This window comes from Panthera leo, chromosome D4 (assembly GCF_018350215.1).
Source record: "Panthera leo isolate Ple1 chromosome D4, P.leo_Ple1_pat1.1, whole genome shotgun sequence".
Taxonomy (NCBI): domain Eukaryota; kingdom Metazoa; phylum Chordata; class Mammalia; order Carnivora; family Felidae; genus Panthera; species Panthera leo.
Window position 1 is genome coordinate 81,186,287 of NC_056691.1, and position 21,971 is coordinate 81,208,257.

At 51.6% G+C, this 21,971-nt stretch overlaps 1 protein-coding gene across 2 annotated transcripts; it reads left to right on the top strand.

The window, feature by feature from the left end:
* Window positions 1–444: 444 nt before the first annotated feature.
* On the top strand, window positions 445–21,438 carry PTGS1 (prostaglandin-endoperoxide synthase 1). 2 transcript variants are annotated; one of them, XM_042913065.1, is made up of 11 exons: window positions 445–521; window positions 613–708; window positions 7,234–7,350; window positions 7,733–7,873; window positions 8,075–8,218; window positions 10,316–10,497; window positions 10,609–10,692; window positions 12,436–12,682; window positions 14,841–15,127; window positions 18,708–18,855; window positions 20,306–21,438. In XM_042913065.1, the coding sequence occupies exons 1-11, from the start codon at window positions 515–517 to the stop codon at window positions 20,659–20,661; spliced, it is 1,809 nt and encodes a 602-aa protein (XP_042768999.1). In that variant the 5' UTR covers window positions 445–514; the 3' UTR covers window positions 20,662–21,438. The 2 variants fall into 2 exon arrangements, with proteins under 2 accessions (XP_042768999.1, XP_042769000.1); XM_042913066.1 differs by lacking the exon at window positions 8,075–8,218.
* The last annotated feature ends 533 nt before the right edge of the window (window positions 21,439–21,971 follow it).

Genomic DNA, 21,971 nt, shown 5'->3' on the forward strand with positions numbered 1-21,971 from the left:
GCCTTCCTGTGCTCCTTGTTGGGTCTGAGGGTAGTGGGTTGCCCATCCAGGAAACCATGTGCAGCCCAGCCTGGACTGCTCCTTGGAGCCCCCTTTCCTCTCTGGGGGTCAAGGTGTGTGGTTCAGGCCAGCGCCTCTGGCCTGGCATTCTCCCAGCTCTGCCCTGAAGCCTCGGGTGACCTCAGCATTGCACATAATCTCTGGGCCTCAGTTTCCTATCTGCCAAACGGATACCGTTCTGGTGCCACCGGGCTTCAAAGTCTCACACGCCTCACGGGTCTCAGGTGAAAAACTGCTTTGGTTGCAATCAGAATAATTAATAAAATGTTTTGGCTAGGGCGGGAGCAGAGGAAGTAAGTGGGCGGCGGCGCTGCCGAGGTGACAGCTGGCTGGAGAGGTGGAGCCAGGGAATGGGTGGGGAGGGGGCGGGCCGGGCTGGCCAGAGCTCGGGGCAGAGACGCACCCCAGGAGCTGGCCGTCTACATCCCGCAAGCACCAGCCGCGCTGCCGAACTATGAGCCGTGAGTCCGACCCCAGTGTCCCCAGGAATCCGCCTTTGCCTTGGCGGAGCCTTGAATGCCAGACTCAGCCGTAATGTCTCTCACTCTGCAGGGAGGAGTCGTTTGCTCCGGTTCCCGCTGCTCCTGTTGCTGCTGCTGCTGCAGCCGCCCCAGGTCCTGCCCGCGGATTCCCGGGCCCCCGCGCCGGGTAGGCGGCCCCCTCCCTGACCCCGGGGAGCCTCCAGTCCTGAGCCCCGGCCTGGCCCCTCCCCCTGCTCTCCCTTCGGGCAAGCCCAGCTTCCCCTTTCTGCTCTCGGTGCCTGGAATGGGGGAGGGCCCTGAGTCGGCGGGGGAGGGGTTCTCTGGAGACCCCCGGGGGTGTGTGGCCTTGGATAGGGCTCTACAGGGGTTTTCTTTGCGGGGGAGGGGGGTGGAGAGGACAGACTGGGATCTCATGGCGGCTTTGGGAGAACGGACAGCCCCTCTCCAGCCCCCTCACCTGTTCTGGGCCCCCAGCTGTCCAGGCTGCCTTTTTCTCCAACAACCCTGTTGTTTCCTGCCGGGGGTGAGGCTGGGGGTCTCTTTCTGAGGAAGCAGCAGGCACCTGTCCAGCCTCTAACTTTCTGGGAACCCATGGGGATTCTCAGCCCAGGGATAGAAGGTCTCCCTTGGTGAGGGTCCGGGTACAGCAGCTGTTCTGGGAAGACCGGGGTGGGGGGCGGTGGAAACACATTTATGTACAGAGCTGGGTTGCCTCCCCGAGGTTTACTTCCTCACCCAATGGGTAGGTGAGTTAGGCGCAGGTAGGTGCCGTAATTCTCTCTAGCTCGCTCAGCACATGGTGGTCTAAGGGTTTGAACTTGAATCTGTCTTGCCCTAGGCACTTTGCAAACTCTCCACAGACAGTCCCCCTCCTCCCCCAACCCCCCACCACTGCCCTCCTTGGTTTCATCACCCAGAAGATGATGGGGAAAGTCAGATCCTGTAAAATTCCACCACTCCTGCACCCCCCTCCCCATGAGTGTATCAGGTTCCAAGTGGAGGAATTCAGCTCCACCCTTAGCCAGCCTCTCTCCCCCAGCTTACTGCTCGTGTGTGTGTGTGTGTGTGTGTGTGTGTGTGTGTGCGTGCGCGCGCGCGCATGTGCATGTGTGCAAGGCCTGGACGTAGCTTCCTTCACCATCTAGCTGTATGATCCATCCCTCTCTGGGTCTCCATTTCCCATCTGTAAAATGGGGGCAAGAGAGGATGCGGGTGGGGAAAGGGGCTGAGCTCTCTGTTGCGATGCTCTGGCGATTTGGTGCTCAGAGGAGAGAAGAAAGATGTCTATGTGGACTGCGAATCAGACCAGGTTTCCTAGAGAGAGAGAGGGTTTGAGTGGGTGGCATTTGGGGAACCCAGGAAGAGGATGGGGGGTGCTCCAGAGACTGGGTATGAGCAAAGGCCCAGTTAGTGGGAAGAAGAAGACTCATGTGGCCAGCACTTTACAGTTTGCAAGGCCCAGCTATGGGCTTCCATTTCTTGGTGCTCACAACAGCCCTGCCAGGGAGATGTGTCAGACCCATTTTACAGAAGGGAGCTCTGTGGCCCAGAGGGGAGAGCCCATCTGTCTGAGACCCCAGCAGCAGAGCCAGGGCCGACCAGGCTGCCCCAGTGACCCGACTCCTCAGCCCGTGGATCAGCACAGCACTTCCTCTGAGGCCCCATCCAAGGGGATGGGGATACGAAGGGCTGGTCTGCCCGTCTTCCTGTGTGTTCACTAACACCCATTGAACTATGGTCTGTGCCGTTTTGTTTTTGTCTTTTCTACTTATCTTTATATCAGAAGTGTTTAAATGGAATTATTCTTTTCACTCCACAAACATTCCCAAGGGCTCGCCTTAAGCTAGTTTTTGGCTGGAGCTGGAGGCACGGGGCCGGGAGGGGCCCACCATCTCATACGGGACAGAAACGCCAACAGAGTCATCCAAAGGGGTCAGGGCCATGGGTGAGGGCCGCACAGGGGTGTGTGAGGCTCAGGGTGGGGAGAAGTTCCCTCTCAAGTGTGAGGAACCGAGGGAGACATCCTGGAGGTGGTGACGTTTGACCTGGACCCTGAAGGGGGTGGTGAGTGCTGGTAAGTGCTCTGAGGCTTTACTGTGAGACCCTGTAAGGTCTTTCTGATAGAAGCAATGGCAGAGATGGAGTCTAAAGGTCTGGACCTCGGGAGGCAGGCAGGAGCATAGGGAGCCGTAGGACAAGAGGCAGGTGCTGGCTGGCAATGTGGGTGAGGTGCCAGGACTCGGGCCTGAGGGTAATTGGGTTGGATAGGTGACTTGGGGTTGAGACTGGAGGCCAGGAAACCTTTAAGAGGCTGCTGCAAGGGTCAAGGACAGAGCGATGACAAGCTGGGTGCAGCAGTATTTTGTACTTCCAGTCTGTGAGTGAACTGAGGTCCACGATGTCTGGGCATCTGCTCCTGGAAGCCAGAGCCTATGCTTTGCCCTCAGAGGTACAGCAAAGGCCGACCCCCAGCAGAGGAGGGCTGCAGACTCAGCTGAGGGCAGGTGACAGGGGACATTGTTGCTTTGGCTTCTCTGTGTGGGGGAGGAGATAGGCTTGGAGGGCAAGGCCGTGCCACGGGAGTCTTAATGCTCAAACTTATCCCCTCTAGCCCCTGGACTTGACTCGGTGCCTTCTCCTTGGCTAGGGACACGGCATGACCTGGCAATCTGTGCTAGGCAGAGGGGCCTGAGGCCAGTTAGCCCTGGCCCATGGGGAGGGGAACCCAGCCTGTGCCAAGGCCTCCCTGCTGCCTGCCGTCTCCTATCTGCAGCGCCAGCCGAGTCTGTGGGCCATGAGGGGGCTTCCTCTCCAGTTGGCTCTTCCAGCTGTGGGCCCAGCTGTTGGGGCCTGGTGTGGGGGTGCCTGGCCCCTGACTGTTGGCCTGGCTGAGTGTAGGGGCTGGGGCCCAGGTCTGGCTAGTCAGGGCCTTTTTTTTCCTCTTTGGTTGCCAAGCTCCTGGAGCTTCTCTAAATATTATTCTTAAGAGATTTCAGTTCAGTCCCATTAAGGGTCCCTCTTGCTGCCTGGTGTCTGTGCATCCTGGAGGACTTGGTGTTTCTTCATTGTGCCCGGGGCTCTGACTCCTGGGCTGGGGGACATTTCCTTGCCTTAATCCTCAGAAAGTTCTGGAGCCGAGCAGTTCTGGATACTTCTCATTTGTGGGAATGTGTGCGGTATGAGCATACTGATCGACCCCACCTCCGGGGTGGCTTGAAGATTCAGTGAGAGCAAGTTGCAAGGTTCTCTGCTCTGGGCCAGGGGATTCATACTGATGCAAATAATGAAGAAGGGGAGGCTGCAAAGGAGGCCTCCTCAGAGCCCGCCTGCCCCGTCCCCCTTCTGGGAGACACAGGAAAAATGAGGCCCAGAGAGTGGAAGGGACTTGCCCAAAGACACACGACCAGTAAAGAGCAGCCGCTGTCCCGCTCTCTTGATACATTTCCCCCAGCACCTACCTGGCACTTGGCCCTGTGCTGGGAACTTGGTAGATTCGGTGCCTGCACCTCTCCAGTTCTCTTTCTGGATGGCTTATTATGCAGGGTGTCCTCCACTGAGCGCAGAACTGGGCCGGCATGAAAGCATGCCAGACTTCAGTTAGACTGAAGGGAGGCCTTTCTTTGTGAGTAGTTCCCAGAGTTCTTGTGGCAGGGGATGGTGATCCCTCTGAGGTCATTCCCAACTTGTGGATCTAAGTGCCTCTCCTACCCCATCCTTTTCCCAGATCCAGGCCTGGAAACCTCCAGGGACAGAAAGGGAGGGAAAGAGAGGGAATGCAAGTCTTAGCTCTGGAACTTCAAAGCAGTGGGGCTTGGGCCAGTCTCCTGATGCTGAGCCTGGAATTCTTCCTCTGTGCCCTGCAGGGCGTCTCCCCACCCTCCTGGGAGTGCCAGGCAGATAGAAAGAATGGGGGCACGCAAGGCTGTGGAGTGGTCGGTCGCTAGAGCCCCGGATTTCCCGGCGACTGTGACAGTCCAGCGTGGTCAGGCGCATCCCGGGGAGGAGACACTCAGACTCCGCTCTGCTCACCCGGACACCCTGGGGCCCCAGAGGCAGCTGTTTTCCTCACTGGGGAGAACTTTTCCTTCCAGGGGCAGCTGGTGTTTATGGAAAGATCGTGGAGGAGGAGGGAGGGAAGGTTGGATGGTGGGTCTGGGAGGGAGGAGCCTCTGCGTGGACATAGCCTCTCTTGGCAGGAGAGGGGTGCGGGCAGGAGCTGGGGCAGAACTCTAGGGCAGGAAGCAGGAAGCCTCCAGGCTAGCCTTCTGAACCAGCAGCCAGGGCTGGGAAGATGAGGGATATCTTTGGCCAAGCTCGGGGTAGCCATTCTCCTGGCTTCATTTTATTGACTCCTCAAACATCTGTTGAGTTCTGGCCACCACATCTGGATCCCTTGGGTGGCTGGATCTCTCCAGGACTTGGGTTGAGCCCCAGTGTGTGCATGGCCTGTGTTAGGGAGGAGAAAGTGGGGAAAGTATTGCCCCTTCCCCTGGGGGCTCATGGTGGAGAAGAGCAGGTTGAGTGGGAACACAGAGTGGAGTGAAGGACGTTCATGGGAGGTTTCCTGAGGAGGCAAGGCATGAGCTCTTTGGGAGGGTCAGATGGCCCTGGAGGGGATTGTTAGGGAAGAACAGTGGTCTGGGCAAAAGGAAGGAGAGGTTTTGACTTTGGGGCTAAGGGATGGGGCTGCCACAGAATGAGCTAGAAGGCCCTCTTGAGGTTCTTTTGAAAGCCCTACAGTGGTTAGGGTGGGGAAACTGAGCCAAGTGAAGGGCTGGGCCTTAGCTCCTATGCCTGCTTAGCAGTAGGACTGATGTCCATCTGGGTTAAAGGGCCCTGTGTGCCCAGGGTTGGGGGCTGGGCAGTGGGGAGCTACAGGGGGTCCTGGGCAGGTGTATTAAGCAGGTAGGTAGGTAGAGTGTCCTGAGCAGGAGGGATCAGTGAGGAGAGTTCCAGAGCCCTGAGCCCGCTGGGGTGATTACCCACTCCCCCCACCCTCTTGGCATTTCTGGGCACATGGCTGTGGGAAGGGAGGCTGCGTCCTGCCTGCTGGGTCTGCCTGTATCAGCTTGATAAGGCCATTTCATCCAGCCCTCTTCCTGTAGGCCCCTCCCTTCTGCACTCCCTACGGGGGCCACAGAGATGCCATTGTGGAGCTGTGGGGAGTTGCCAGGGCTTAAGCAAAACTGTTTGCATGATTCCTGTGATTCTCTTTTTGCTTGCCTGAGTGTATGTGTGTAGGGGGGTGTGGGGGGCACTGCTGCTGGGGCCCTCTCCTGGGTCAGGGCCATGAGGACCCTATTCTCTAGGCCCCATGCTGCCAAGTGAAGAGGCTAAGAGTGGAGGGGTTGGTCCTTGCCCAGGGCCATGCCCTCTAACCACAACACCCTTCTGCCACCTCTTGCTGCCCTCTTGGCCCCCAATAATCCGTTGTACAAAGAATAGGAGTTCCCTATAACGTTGGCTCTGAGCCTAGATAAGGAAGTGTGTTTGCAGAAGGGAGTCTGGTGTTTTCTGTGTGAGGCTGGCGAAGCAGCCCCTGCCAGGATCCAGGAGACCTGGGTCTGCAGGAGGTCCTGCTCCGTTCTGTGTCCTTGGCCAAGCCTCCACCTCCCCCCTGGGCCTCAGTTTCCTTTGCTGAGCTGTGATGAACACTGAATGAGCTCTGAGAAGTCTACCTCTGCTGTTGAAGAATCACTAAAGCAGTGCAGATTCGAGCAAAGGGGCTGTGGTCAGCAAGACCTGGGTTAGACATAAGGAGAGATTCCTGCTGGGGACTTCTCCAAGAGGCAGGAGGGCTGATGCCAGAGCTCCACTCACCCCCTCAGGAGGGTTTTCCAACTATATCTCCCCTGTCCCTTGGTGCCTGACCATCCTCAAGATCCTTGAGCCCAGAGTATGCTCTGACATAGGCCAAGGCTGGGCCTATCAGGAATGGGGGCTGAGATCCCCTCAAACCCACACTTTGTCCACAGGGTTCTGGGAAACTTCTTTCCTTGGACTTGAATGTCAAGTCTTGGGTGGGGTGGTATGGTGTAAATGAAGGTTGGCTTTGTCTGGTGTGACTTGCTGGGTGACCTGTGTGGGGTTTGCCTTGTCTGGCCTCAGTTTCCCCATCTGCAAGTGGGCATTATGATTCCTGCTCTTCCCCCACTTCTACAAAAATAGAGGGATGGTGGACAATCTCATCTTCCCAGTGTCCAGGTACCTAGAGTTTGTGGGCTGGTCTGAGAGGACCCCCCCATCCTTATCCCTTTCCTGAACTTCACAAACCCAGCCCTTGGTGCTGGGCTCTGACTGGGCAAGAAGTGAATGCTCTAGAAGCCTGTGGTTGTTGTGTCTTATCAGTTGTTTCCTAACCTTTGGTCACAATTTGGTGTTTGAACTCTCCCCCTGCCCTATTTTGATGGCATCAGGGAAGAGGCGGGGACTTCCCTTTGGGGCCCATGTGGACTAGGCTAGAGACCAAAGCAGGGTCTGAACAGGGCAGGGCCTGGGGCTTCCAGCCATAACTTTGGGAGCAGAGAGGACCCTTAGGTGAACACTGAAGTCCAGAAAGGGCCACCAAGTGAGTTAGGACAGACCTGTGACTTGAGTCCATATGTCTGGCCCCATACTTCCCCATCGGGGACAGGACAGGGGTTGAGAGGTCATCCTCGAGTCACCTCTGATCTCTGCTTCTCCCCTGCAGTGAATCCATGCTGTTACTACCCATGCCAACACCAGGGGATCTGTGTCCGCTTCGGCCTTGACCGCTACCAGTGTGACTGCACCCGCACGGGATATTCTGGCCCCAACTGCACCATCCGTGAGCCGGGCCTCCTGACTTCACTCCTGTCCTGGGCTCCCTTGCTCCCCTGGGCTTGTCCTGAGACCCCCAGTTCCTGCCTTTGTCTCTGGCCTTAGCCCAGTTCTCCTTCCTTGCCTGGCTTTGACCTTTGACACCCTCCCTGACCCGGCTGAAGCAGAGCTCTCCCTCCTGGCATACCTCATGCCCTCGCCCTGTCCCCTGCCCTCTCACATCTGCTTCTGGCTCTGTCATGTGTCATCTCTTCCAAGGTTGCATCCTTACTCTGCCCCATACGTTCTGACCGGTTCTGTCCTGGCTTCATTCCGGTTCCTGTCTTCCACTTGGGCGACTTCTGGTCCTACCAGGAGTCCCGACTGAGTGGCTCCCATTGTCCCTGCAGCCGAGCTATGGACCTGGCTCCGGAATTCACTGCGACCCAGCCCCGCTTTCCTCCACTTCCTGCTGACACACGGGCGCTGGTTCTGGGAGTTTGTCAATGCCACTTTCATCCGAGACATGCTCATGCGCCTGGTACTCACAGGTGGGTGGAGGGTAGCATCCCCCCCACCCCCGTTCTGGGGAGCAGGAAGTCCTTCCAGCTCTTGGAATTCTTGGCATCTGATAAGGGCAGTGGGTTGGGAGACTATGATGCCGGGTTAAACAAGTCCAACCCAAGAGGAGGCAGGGAGGGGGGTGTAACTGGGGATGGGAACCCCCTTATCACCATATTCTCCCTCTGCAGTGCGTTCCAACCTTATCCCCAGCCCTCCCACCTACAACATAGCACATGACTACATCAGCTGGGAGTCCTTCTCCAACGTGAGCTATTATACTCGTATTCTGCCCTCCGTGCCCCAAGACTGCCCCACGCCCATGGGAACCAAAGGTAATGGAGATGGGGTTGGGAGTCACAGGAGATGCCCTGTTCTCTTTGGGGAAAAGCAGGTGAAAAAGCAATTATTGACCCATTTCCCAGATGGGTGGTCAAAGGCAAGACATACAACATATCAGAACCATGGATAAGGACAGGGCTGGGGAATGAGGATAGGAAGGGGTGGTGGAGACTCTTGCCTGTGGTCACCTAAGAAGTCAGTGGCAGAGTCAGACTAGTGCTTCCATATTTCCAGGGTGCCTCTTTGCTTGAACCTTGTCTACTGAATTGGTGGGATCTTGCTGAAATGGGGGTGACTTAAGAGTTGAAATGTAGGAAGGAAGGAATACTGTGCTATTTGTTGGGTGCTGACTCCATGTTTGGTTCTTAACTGATGTAAATAGTTTACCATGCTTCATCAGTGTAGGTTACACGTAAAGTCAGAGTTTTTTCTTTAGTTTCCCAAGACCCCACTTGTTCGCATTGGCAGGGATCTTCCTCCTAAGTCCTTCTTTCCACTCCACTCCTGACTGCCTGAAAACCCAGGGGTTTACTCAGTTCAGAGCCATGAATTCTGCTTCAAATACAGAGGGGACATGAGAGGCATTGGTCCACTGCTGCCATCACTTCCATCCCTGTCCACATGGTGACACTGTTGAACGCTGGGTCCTGTGCAGCCCTGTGGTGGTGGGCTTTTGTGGGCTCAGCACCTTGCATAGGTATTGATGTCCTAATTTGGGTCTCAGGGCACTACTCTGATGGTTTGCACTCACATGTTTAGCTCCTATGTCTAAAGCATGACTATTCTGCCAGATAGCTGGGTCTTACAGAGTCTCTGGATTCTGCCAACGCTTTGCTGGAACCAGCCCCTTTTCAATGTTAATCCAAGGGGTGAGTCCAGGTTATAGGGTGCAGACCACTCCTTCCAACTTCCCTTTTGGTGAGTTTCCTTTGGGGTGCTTGATCTCCTTGCCTGCCAGAGGAAACCAATCGACCATCTCAATCCAGAGAGGTTCTCTTGATCTTGAACCTTCAACACTGAGCCTTGCTTGAGGTACTATGAAAGGGTGCCTTTACCAAAACACAAAAATTCAGTTACTCCTTTCTGTATGGGCATTGGGTACCAACACATCTGACATTGACATAATTAAGGAAGGCTCTTAATACTTATTCTCATGATGACAGACACCTGCTTTGAGATGACCTGTTGTCTTTACCCCAGACAGAAAGACTGGCATATTTAAAATAGGTTGGCAAACTCCAGCCCACAGCCTAAATCCAGTCCACTTCCTGTTTTGGGAATAAAGTTTTGTTAGAACCTAGTCACACTGATTTGCTTAGGTACCATCTGTGACTGTTTTCCCCACTACAACAGCAAAGCAGAGTGGATGGCGACAGAGCTTTTTCAGGCAAAACCTGAAAGAAAGATTGACTATCTGGCTTCTTACAGAAAAAGTTTGAAGTTCACTGATCCTTGATTTACAAGATCCCATCTTACCAGTTCTCAGTCATGCTTACATTATCTCATGTACTCCTCAAACTACTGCATAAAATAGGTATTTTACAGATGCCCTATTTTACAGATGAAGGCATCGAGGCTCAGAGAGGTAAAATGACTTATCTATGTTCACACAGTCAGCAAATGGCGTACCCAGATTCAGACATAGGCTACCTTGCTCCAGGGCCAGGGAGTCCAAGATCTTTTTTTTTTTTTTTTTTTCTTTATTTATGTTTTATTTACGTTTCTTTCTTCTTTCTTTTTGGTTAACTTTTTTCAGAGTTACAAACACACACAAAAGTTGGGAAGAAAGTGTAATAAACTCTTATGTAGTCATTTCTCCGTTTCAATACATATCCATAATTTGCCAATCTTATATCATCTATCCCCCTTACCTTATTTTTAATGAAGTATTTTAGAGCAAATTCCAAATATCATGCCATTTCACCCATAAATACTTCTAGAGTAGAAAAGGTGCAAGGGGCCATCTGGTAGGAGGAAGGCTGATCTGGGCTTCCTGTGTGGACCAGTTTGGTCCAGTGAGCCCAGAAGGCTGTGGGGCAGGGAGATTGAGACATCAGACAGCTGCTGCCCTTCCCTACCTCCCCAACCAGGGAAGAAGCAGTTGCCAGATGCCCAGATTCTGGGCCATCGCTTCCTGCTCAGGAGGAAGTTCATACCTGACCCCCAAGGAACCAACCTCATGTTCGCCTTCTTTGCACAACACTTCACCCACCAGTTCTTCAAAACTTCTGGCAAGATGGGTCCTGGCTTCACCAAGGCCTTGGGACACGGGGTGAGTACCTAGGAGGGGCTCAGGACTTCTCTGGGCCTAACTTGCACATGTAGGTCACCATCGCTGAGGCGGCACCCCAGTCTGCTGACCGGACCCTCTTTCTGTCCTCAGGTAGATCTCGGCCACATTTATGGGGACAACCTGGAACGTCAGTATCAGCTGCGGCTCTTTAAGGATGGGAAACTCAAATACCAGGTAGCACTGTGGTTGCAGATGGGGCAGTGGGAAAGGCCTCCCGTGGCCTTCCCTGGCAGAGGCCACTGGGGGACCTGAGTGGCGTCTTACAAGGACCAGCTGCAGGAGCTGGAGATGTGTGTGAGGAGGAGAGACAATGAACCCTGGGGGAAGGTGCCGGGCAAGGGAAGCACACTAGGAGCAGACACAGCCTCTCATGTTCTGGGGGGTGGACTTTGGGGGGTCCATCTCCTAGAAGATGAACATTTCCAGTCTGCATATGTACTTGTAATTTTTCCACCATATCATTTGGACACTATGGTGTGCCTGGCACAGACAGTGGAGCAGTGACCAGGATAGTTAATGGGCCCTGACCTTCAGGAACCCACAGCCCATCAGGGCTGCACCCACACACTACGATGCCAGATCCACGACTTTCTGTCTGCACTAACACTGTCCACCAGAAATACAATGTGACCAACACATGTCATTACAGTTTCTCTGGTGGCCACATTAAAAAAGGTAAAAAGAAACAGGTGAAATTGACTTTAATAATATATTTTATTTAACCCTCTATGTATAGCCAGAATATTATCATTTCAATGTGTAATTGATACAGAAATTATTTTTGATACAGAAATTATGAATAAAATAGCTCACATTCTTTTTTTTTTTCATGTTAAATCTTTGAAATGTGATCTGTATTTTATATTCATCGCACATTTCACTTGGGATGCCAAATTTTCATTGGGGATAATCTGATCTGTACTTAGATTTCATAAAGTTACAGCTGAAAAGCAGGTTCACATGCCCACGTTGTTCTGAGCATACTTAAAGGTTTTCCAATTGCTGAAGTGTCAGTAAATCTGAATTAAATAAAGTTAAAGATTCAGTTCTTCATTCACACCAGCCACATGCCTAGTGCTCAACAGCTACACGTGACTCCTGGCTACCGTATTGGACCACACAAATCTAGACAAACCCAAACCCAAACCCAAAGTTCACTGCTGAATCTTTAAGGCTAAGAACAATATTTGGCATGTAGTAGGCCCTCGGTGTATATTTATTGAATGATTGAAAAGGCTGCCATATAATCAATTACACTTGTGATCACCCGCTAGGAAAAAGCTCTTTGTTCAGAGGGCGGGGCAGGCTTCCCTGGGAAGTTCAGATACACCAAGAGCTGCAGGGATGATGAGTTCAGGAAGCCAAGACGGGAAAAGGGCTTTCCAGCTAGCAGTGCCTGGACTTAGGAGAAGCAGCTGGTGCGGCTTGGAGGAGTGAGGGAAGGGAAGTGTGGCTGCCTGGACACCCAAATGATGGCAGGCGAGGGTGGAGTTGCCTGTGGGGCCACGTTTAGGATTTCTGATTTCTGCCAAGAACAGAGAGAGAACTTGGAAGGGTGTGAAGCCAGGGCATGATACTAGATTTGGGTTTTGTTTGTTTTTTAAAGGATTACTCTGGCTGTGGTACTGGGAATGGACTGTCTAGGACAAGTGTCAATGTAGGGAGACATTGATGAGAGGTGTCAGCATGGAGGATGAGGGTGGGTTAGAAGCAGGTGGTGGCAGTGGGGATAGAGAGAAAGGGACCCATTCTAAGAAAGATTTAGGAACTAGAATCGGCTAGAACCATCAGCCTGGGTTACAGAAGATGGGCAGTTGCCCTGAGTGATATGGGCAGCTGTCAGAAGGGAGGGTGTCAGCTCTGGCAGGTGCAGGCACCTGCCCTGTCCCCAGGTTGCCAGGCGGCCCCATCCCGCAGGTGCTGCACGGAGAGATGTACCCGCCATCGGTGGAGGAGGCGCCGGTGTTGATGCACTACCCACGAAACATTCCACCCCAGAGCCAGATGGCTGTGGGTCAGGAGGTGTTTGGGCTGCTTCCCGGGCTCATGCTCTATGCCACGCTCTGGCTGCGTGAGCACAACCGCGTGTGTGACCTGCTGAAGGCTGAGCACCCCACCTGGGGTGATGAGCAACTCTTCCAGACGGCCCGCCTCATCCTTATCGGTGAGGACTCCAGACCAGCCCTGTCCTGGAAGGTCATGTCCTCCATCCTGAAAAGCAGGGTGTGTGGGGGGGAGGGGGGTTTGGGGAGAGAGAGCTGAGATTAGGACCCCACCTCCTCTGCTTACCAGCTATAAGACCTGAAGCAGTCCTCTTCCCCTATGTGAGCCTCAGTTTCCAAATCTGGACACTGGGGGTAATGATAGCTGTAAGGATTTGTAGAGATGATGAAAAGCACTTAGCACATAGTAGGCCTTTAGAAAATGGATGGCTGTGATGGTCAATTATGGTGACTTACAGCAGATTTGATTAGCTACACCCATCTGTCTCCCCATTGTACCGCCCCAGAAGCACACAGTGACATCCCCAGCGCGTGCAGGTCAGATTCTAGCCTGCCCTGCCTTCAGGAGTCCTGTTTCTGCTCTGCATGCATCCGCCTTCCTGGAGTTTGGTAGCTTCTGGGTGACTCAGGGACAAGATATTTTTGTGTCCCTTACGGGGGCGAGTCTGCAGCCTAAAATGTCAGATGGTTTCCTGCCTAGGAGCTTGGTCCCTGACACCCCTGTCCAGACAGTGTTCACTCTGAGTCACCACTAACCACTTTCCCTTGCCTCTGGGCATCACTGGGCATGGCTGGTTCCAATTATATTGCCTGATTCACTAGGGCCTGGAAGAGCCAGGCATCAGGGATAGCAACAATCTAAAGAAGGAGAAGGGGCTTGTGCTGAAGTCCCAGCATTTTGGAGACTGTCTAGAAAGGGCAAGTCTGTGGCTGGAAGCTGGTGTCGAAGCTGTGATCAAAGGTAATGAAGCTGTATGTCCAGTGCTTCGGTTAACCTTCCCCCAACAACGCTATTAACCAGATATGATTACCCTTGTCATGAAAATTAAGATTCAGAGAGGTTAAGTGAAATCTCCAAGGCCACTCAGTAGAGGTCTGGCTGCTGCGGGAGCTCCTGCTTCTTGCACAACATCGCAAGCGGAGCTCCTTCCTGGGTGGGGGGAGGGGGTTTCCTTGCACACCCACACATAGCCATCCTCCTTCCCGCCTGCATGTGGTCATACTCCCAATTACACAGGGCCCTGGGCCGGGCTGCTTCTGTCTGCTATTCCCAATGGTCCCATCCATAGTATCACGATGCATATTTTACGGAGAAGGAAGGTGAGGTTCAGACAGATGAGGTGACACAGCTCAAGCTTGGAGAGGGGAGAGGGAGGCTAGGAACGGTGATGCCAGGCTCTGGACCTTACCGATGGCAGATCTCATGGCTCCAGATCAATTTGCTAGAAGCCAGTTTGTCTCATGGCTAATTGGCTAAAGTAATCAGTTCTTTTTCCTATCTCGATGACCAGTTTTCATTCTGTTATGGAATGTTCAGTTTGGTTCTTCCCTGCCTCTTTGACTTGAAGCTGGTTACTGAGGGGGCAGAGGAAAAGCTGTTCATGAGAATTCTGATGTGTAAGAAAATGCAAGACATGTACATGGGACTAGATTCATCTTAAATCCTCAGCCTGTCTCTTTTGCTCCTGCGGCAGCTCTGAGGGGTCTCTCTGAAGCTGTCCTCACTCCTGGAGGCGCACTCTGAGAGCCCCCATGAAGTTAATCTCCACTTTCTCATCATTTGTGACGACTCCCACATCTTATGGGAGGGTGATCACCATAAGGCCACAAAACCAATTCTCGGGCACTTCCTTCCATGTCCTGCTTAGCTGGGCCTATGACATCCCTTTGGAATGTGGGAATAGCATTTGGCTCTTGTCTTGGGACATTGGTCCAACATGAGACAGGAAGCTCCTTTCTTGGGGCTCCTGGGAGGTTCAGTCAGTTAAATGCCTGACGATTGATTTCGGCTCAGGTCATGATCTCATGGTTGTGAGATTGAGCCCCTCATTGGGCTCTACGCCGAGTGTGGGACCTGCTTAAGATTCTCTCTCTCTCCCTCTGCCCCTCCCCCACTCATGCTTTCTCTCTCTTTCAAAAGAAAAAAACTCCATTTTCATACCCTGTTACAAAAAGACTAAGTGAAAGTGGCCCCCCAAATTCACCACCAACAACAATAAAGAAGCGAGAAGCAAGCACCATTCATGAGCTGGCCTGCCTCCCGAGCCAGGTGGCCAAGTCCCTGTGCTCCCCTGACTTTGCCCAACCCCCCACCCCCAGGGGAGACCATCAAGATTGTGATTGAGGAGTATGTGCAGCAGTTGAGCGGTTACTTCCTGCAGCTGAAGTTTGACCCAGAGCTGCTGTTCGGCGTCCAGTTCCAGTACCAAAACCGCATTGCCATGGAGTTCAACCAGCTGTACCACTGGCACCCGCTCATGCCTGACTCCTTCAAGGTGGGCTCCCGGGAGTACAGCTACGAGCAGTTCCTGTTCAACACCTCCATGCTGGTGGACTATGGGGTCGAGGCCCTGGTGGACGCCTTCTCTCGCCAGAGAGCTGGCCGGGTGAGACTCGGGAGCGTGGGGGAGGGCAGGTGGGCTCTGGGGTGCAACAGACCCAGACCCAAAGCCCAGTGTGCTTTTCTGTTCCATAAGGGTGGTGCCACTCCGACATTCCTTTACCCATTCCTTTATTCCTTCTCTTGTCTTTCGTTCATTCAGCAATAGCAGGCATTACTCTGGGTGCTGGGGGATAGAGTGGTGAGCAAGGTCAGCATGGTTCTTGGTTCCTTGTCCTCTTGGCACTGACACCCTAGTGAGGAACAATAGCCATAGAACAGCTAACATCATGTGAGCACTTACTATGTGCAAAGCACTGTGCCAGGTGCTCTTCTGACATTATCAGAATTATAAGAGCATGTTAAGAGCCACAATACAAAGAGCCCACAGTGCTCTGAGAACTTGGGGAGGAGCTTGTGACCCAGTGTGGAGAGCTGTAGATGAGGAAATGATGTCTGCACAGAGATCCAAAGGATGGCTAGAGCTCTCCCAGGGAGAGGGGTTGTGTTAATGGCAGGGGACGATCATGCTCCTGGTAGAGGGCACAGCATGGCAAAGGCCTGGAGGTCAGAGGGCATGGCAATTTGAGGACCGTGAGGACATTCAGGGCATGGTAATATATGCGAAGGTGTCTTCACATAGTTGGTCTTTATCAAATTACAGGCCTCCGTTACAGGCATAATTGTCCCCACCCCCCATTCATAGGTTGAAGTCCTAACCTGCTGTGCTCAGAATGTGGCCATATTAGGAGACAGGGCCTTTACAGAGGTCATTAAGGTTAAATGATGCTCAAAGGATGGGCCTCACTGTGACTGGTACCCTTATGTGGAGAGGAGATTAGGGTATAGACATGCACAGTGGGAAGACTTAGGGGGAAGATGACCATGGATGAACCAAGGACAGAGGCCTCAGAATGAAGCCCACCTTGCTGACACCTTGACCGTGGACTTCTGGCCTGCAGACTGATAAATTTCTGTTGTTTAAGCTCCCCACGCTGTGATACTTTGTTATGGCCACCCTAGCAAATTAATACAGCACGTTCCCTGGAATTTATAAGCAGCTCCCTCCTGAATCTCTCCTCCCCCATGCTTGGAAGCCCCTATCTCCTCTGTCCTAGCCCTGCTCCCCGCGCTTCTCTCTGATCCTTCTCCCTAAGCCCTATCATGATATTGTGGCACCCTGTGGATTTAGGTCTACCGCTGGTAATTTGATTGGAATAGCATGTGCTACCACCAATGGGCAGCTTCTGGCTGATTTATGGCCTCTCTTCTCTGTGGGGACACAGAGATGAACAGAGATAGTAGCTTTGTGTGGGGCTGTGTCGTTTCCAAAGCATTTTCAAAGAGCGGCCATGATGCTGTGGGAAAAGCCCTGGGGTTGTACTTGGCCCAAGGCAAGTCATAAGTGTGTCAACTCTCAGGATGTTCAGGAGAGCATGGGCAGTGATAAAACAAGGCTTCCCCTGATAATCGCCACATGTGGCTGTCGTCTGGGGGTGGGGGGGTTACCATATGACCAACACTGAGATAACTGCTTTGCATACTTTATCTTGCTAATGTCACCACAAGGGATCAGGTGAATGCTCTTGCCTTCCCCATTTTTTGCATATGAAGGAACTGAAATTTAAGTAATTTGCTTAAGGTCCCTGCATGAGTTTCCTAGGGCTGCCGTAACAAAGGACCACAAACTGAGTTTATTTTATTATTTCACATTTCTGGAGGGTAAAAGGTGTGGGCAGGGCTATGTGCTCTCTCTGAAAGCTCCTGGGGAAAATCTGTCCCATGCCTTTGTCTTAGTTTCTGCTGGCTACTGACAATCCTCTTAGACACCTCATGCCAATGCCAACATGGAGTCTCCCTGAGTCCCTGTTTTCTCTGAGGACATCAGTGGTTGTCAGGATCCCCCTAAGGGAGTATGACCTCATCTTCACTTGATTACACCTATTTCCAAATGAGGTCACCTTCACAGGTGGTGGGGATTAAGATTTCAACATATCTCTTTGGGGGACACAAATCAACCCACAATGGTCCCACAGGTTGTAAATGGTGGAACCGACATTTGCACTGGCCTCTGCTAGCTTTGCTCTGCTCCAAGTTGCATGACTTCACCCAATTATGATTTTCCTCCTTCCCATCCAGTTATATTTGTTCTACTTAAACAGAACTCTTTCTTAAGTATTGACATTATCAATTCATCCCAAGCAATAGAGTTTTCTTTAGACCAATACTCCTTAACTATTATGAATCAGAATTTTTCTCTGGAGCCTTTTGATCCTTTTGATCTCCTTCCTGGGCAGAAGGAAGGAGAAACAACAAACTTAGTCACCTGCATTTCCATGAGTGGCTTTATCTGGTGTGAATGCAGTGACATGATACTTACTCTGTGTTCCTACCTTCTGGCTCTGAGTTTCCCTTTTCTAGTGGTGGTCGGTTAATAGTAGTTCACTTTTGAGGCATTTGGGTGGCTCAGTTGGTTCAGCGTCTGACTTTGGCTCAGGTTATGGTCTCAGGGTTCATGAGCTCCTGGGGGGCTTGCAGTTGTCAGTGTAGAGCCCGCTTCTGATTCCTCTGTCCCTCTCTGTCTGCCCCTACCCCACTCATGCGGGTGCACTCGAAAATAAATAAAATATAAAATAAATAAATAAATAAAACATTAAAGTGTTGTTAAAAATAAATAAACATTAAAAAATGGTTCACTTTTTTTAAGGATAATTTTTTAAATATTTATTTTTGAGAGAGAGAGAGAGTGCACGTGAGAGCGTATGCGAGCCGGGGAGAGGCAGAGAGACAGGGACACAATCCCAAGCAGGCTCTGAGCTGCTGACAGCACAAGCCCAACATGGGGCTCAAACTCACAAACCGTGAGATCATGCATGACCTGAGCTGAAATCAAGAGTTGGATGCTTAACTGGCTGAGCCACCCGGGCATCCCAACAGTGCCTCACTTTTTAATCATTAGAATTTTGTTGAATCTCGATGCTATAATACAGGAATGAAAACCAATAGGAAAAAGCTCCTTAGCAGGACCCCCCCCCCCCCCCGGCTGAATGATTAAGCATCTCTATTCTTTGGTAAAAACAGATTTGAAGAATACCATAAAGTTTCGGTTCCCAAAACTAACATCTGTCCATCCATTTGTTTCTCATGTGCTGTCTCAGAACCCCCTCTGCCCCTCCAGATTTCATTTCCAGAGCCACAATGCCCTTCCTTCTACTTGAGCTCCTGGCTGGTGCCATTCTGCCATTTCTTTTATGGAATCCTAGTTGCTGAACCTAAAACTTGCAGAACCTTTTGTAACAGGATGTTGGGATTCTCACTTAAATGCAAAGCATTGGGGAATAGTGTGGCTGGTAAGCCACTGGAGAGGTCCTGTTGGCCCACTGCCACTTTAACGACGAGGAAGCTGAGATACAGGGGTGTTCCTGAAAGAGCACGACAGTGGCAGACCTGGGGCTGAGTCCCCAGCATGGTGGCTGCTGGACGCAGCCATGCTCTGTTTGCGCTTGGGAAGAGCTCCTAACCTGAAGATCTCCTGTAGAATACTGTGGCCTGGCTCTCAGACCACAGCTGTGTTTATGTCTTGGCAGATTGGTGGAGGTAGGAACATGGACCACCATGTCTTGCATGTGGCTGTCGATGTCATCAAGGAATCCCGTGAGCTGCGGCTGCAGCCCTTCAATGAATACCGCAAGAGGTTCGGCCTGAGACCCTACACGTCCTTTCAGGAGCTCACAGGTGAGCAGCTGTTTCCTGGACACGGATCCCTCGAGGGATTCGCAGTGAAGTGAGGGGGACATTGTGGAAACAGACTGTGGAGGTCATGAGGGGTATGTGAGCACCGTGCTGGAGGGTCAGGGAGGTGAGGGGTGGGAAGGGAACAAATGACCCCTCTTGGGGAAAGAAAGTGGTTTCTCAGCTGGCTTTGAAGGAGATAAATAGGGATATTCTGGATGGAAACCAAGGGGGAAAGCATTCTAGGTAGAAGAACAGAAGGGACAAAGGCACAGAAGCCATTAAGAATGAACCTGCGGCGGGGGGGGGGGGGGGGGGGGGGGGGGGGGGAGGGGAGGGGCACAGTGGTGGGTGTGGCTGGAGCAAGGTGCTTATGTGTGGGGAGGGGTGGGGTTAGGGGACAAATTGTGTAGAACCTTGGATTCTATGTAAAAGAATTTGGGTTTTACTTTAGTGGTTCCTAAATATCTACTTACGGACCAGTTGCCTCAGAATCACTTAGGAAACTGATTAAAAATATCAAATCCCAGATATCTCTCTCCAAGATTCTGATTCAGTAGGCCTGCATGGTGCCAAGAATCTATATGTATGTGTGTATAATATATACACTTCTTTTTCTTTCTTTCTTTCTTTCTTTCTTTCTTTCTTTCTTCTTTCTTTCATTCTAGCTGTGGACTGCCAAGAGTTTGGGAACTGTTGTCATAAACAGTGGGAGGATTTTCTTTCTCTTTCTTTCTTCTTTCTTTCTTTCTTTCTTTCTTTCTTTCTTCTTCCTTTCTTTCCTGCTGTGGACTGCCAAGAGTTTGGGAACTGTTGTCATAAACAGTGGGAGGGCTTGAGCAGGGTGTGACATAACTGTGTGCCTTATAGAGGGAAATGGGTAGGGAAGCTCAATGTCTGTCTTCCTTTCGCCACTATCTGTGAATATGTGGTCTTCATAGACTGGGGAGTGAGCTCCCATAATTCTGGAACCACAATCTCTGTCACTCTTTAATTTCCTGTGACAGTCCAGAGGGGGAAGAGAACACTATAACTAAATCTCTATGTGAGCTTGGACAGGTTATATCACATCTCTGAGCTCCAGAAGAATGAAGGGACTTGAATTAGCATACGTCCTTGAAACCTGCCTGTGAAGGAAGCAAGATGGATAGTGTCTCCCTGTTGTCACCAATAGGCAGTTAGGGCACAGAGAAGAGACATGAGTTGTTCAAGGTCACATGCTGTCCGGTGGCCCATCCAGGCCCTTGATTCCTTCTTTAGTAGCATTCCTTCCCTAGATGCAGCCATGGAGAAGGGTCAGTCAGCCAGGCCAGATGTTAGGGCATGTACTCAATTGTTCAGTTGCTCTTCTGAAGTCCCGTACTCTCTCCAGAAAAAGGTGGGCCTAGAAGTTTCCCTCCCCACATTAACCTTAATAGTGCCATGACTCTGACTCTAGCTTCCCCCCTTGCAGGAGAGAAGGAGATGGCAGCCGAGTTGGAGGAGCTGTATGGAGACATCGATGCCTTGGAGTTCTTCCCGGGGCTGCTTCTGGAGAAGTGCCATCCAAATTCCATCTTTGGGGAGAGTATGATAGAAATTGGGGCCCCCTTTTCTCTCAAGGGCCTCCTAGGGAATCCCATCTGTTCTCCAGAGTATTGGAAGCCAAGCACATTTGGTGGTGAGATGGGCTTCAGTATGGTCAAGACAGCCACGCTGAAGAAGTTGGTCTGCCTCAACACCAAGACTTGTCCCTACGTTTCCTTCCATGTGCCCGACCCCCGCCAGGATGATGGGCCTGGTGTGGAGCGGCCATCTACAGAGCTCTGAGGGGGGAGAGCAGCACTCTTGGGGGGTGGACTTTGTGCTGGTCATCCCAGAAAGTTGGGGCCAGGGTTGTTGAAAGTCTTAAATGTTGGGTATCTGGTTTGGCATTGAGAGTATGAAGGTCAACATTTAGAACTTTGTGTCTCTCACCCATTATCTGGAATATTGTGGTCTTGTTTGTTATTCTAAATGCTGAATTATTGATTGACCATCCAGAATGTTAGGAGCGATTCTTATTTGGCATCCCAGAACACCGGGTTCCTGGTTGATGACCTAGAATGTCAGATTTCTGGTTGAATTGGAACATAGGCATTCTGAAATGTGGAGCTCCTGATGAAATCATCTAGAAAGTTAGGGATTCTCATTTTGCATTCTAGAATTCTGGGTGGCCCTCCAGAATGTTGAGTTTCCAAATGGCAATTCAGAATGTTGTGCTCCTGGTTGCTGATCCAGAATGGTGACTGGTATGCCAGATCAGTCTTGATCTGAATATCTAGAATGGTGATTTGATTCATTTTCCTGTTCGGTAAGATATCCACAGAGCAGGAGAATATATGGTCTAAGGTCTAACAAGAATGCATTTCCCAACTCTGTGCCTGCACTGAGGGGGCAAGGAAGTAGGGTGTTCTTAGGACCCCAACTTAGACCCTGGTCCAAGGAGGGAGAACAGGTGGGCTCTTTCCAGGCCATTGGTTGGAAGCCACCAGAGTTCTATCACCATCCATGTCTTGACTCATGGAAGCTGTTTCTCATGAAGCTAATAAAAGTCTTTTTCCAAATTGCCTGCTATGTATCACTTTTCATCCCATTTCCAGAAGCAGAGGTGATACTGGTGTGGCCTTTCTCCTAGTTGCAAGCTTGATGGGCAGGTCTTGAGACCTTCCACTAGGGCTCCTGGAGCCTGTCATCACCTAGCTTTTCCACCACCGATCTCCATTTCCCACTGTGGGTCAGGCGTTGTCCCTTCCAGGCTGCTCTCCTGAAATCCACAACTCCCCAGCCCCAGGAGACAGAGCATTCAGTACCCACCATCTGATTAGAATAATTTCCTTCCTTACAAAGAATACAAGGACAGAGATGAGGGCATCTGGGGAGGACAGCACTTACTTTGTGCCAATTTCCCACATTAACTTCTCATTTATTCTTACCCAAGAGTATGAAGTACGTGGCATAATCCTCGTTTCAAAAATGAGGAAACCGAGACTCAGGATGGTCAAGTGACATGCCTCACAGGTGCCAGAGCCAGACCAGGACCCAGGTCTGGCTGGATCTGGAGTTGGGCTCTTCCCCCATCCAAATTCCTCTTTCTTCCT

Coding starts and splice junctions, on each gene's coding strand:
- PTGS1 (XM_042913065.1), top strand. Junction 8,219..10,315: donor CACGCCCATGGGAACCAAAG/GTAATGGAGATG, acceptor CTCCCCAACCAG/GGAAGAAGCAGTTGCCAGAT. Junction 15,128..18,707: donor CTCGCCAGAGAGCTGGCCGG/GTGAGACTCGGG, acceptor ATGTCTTGGCAG/ATTGGTGGAGGTAGGAACAT.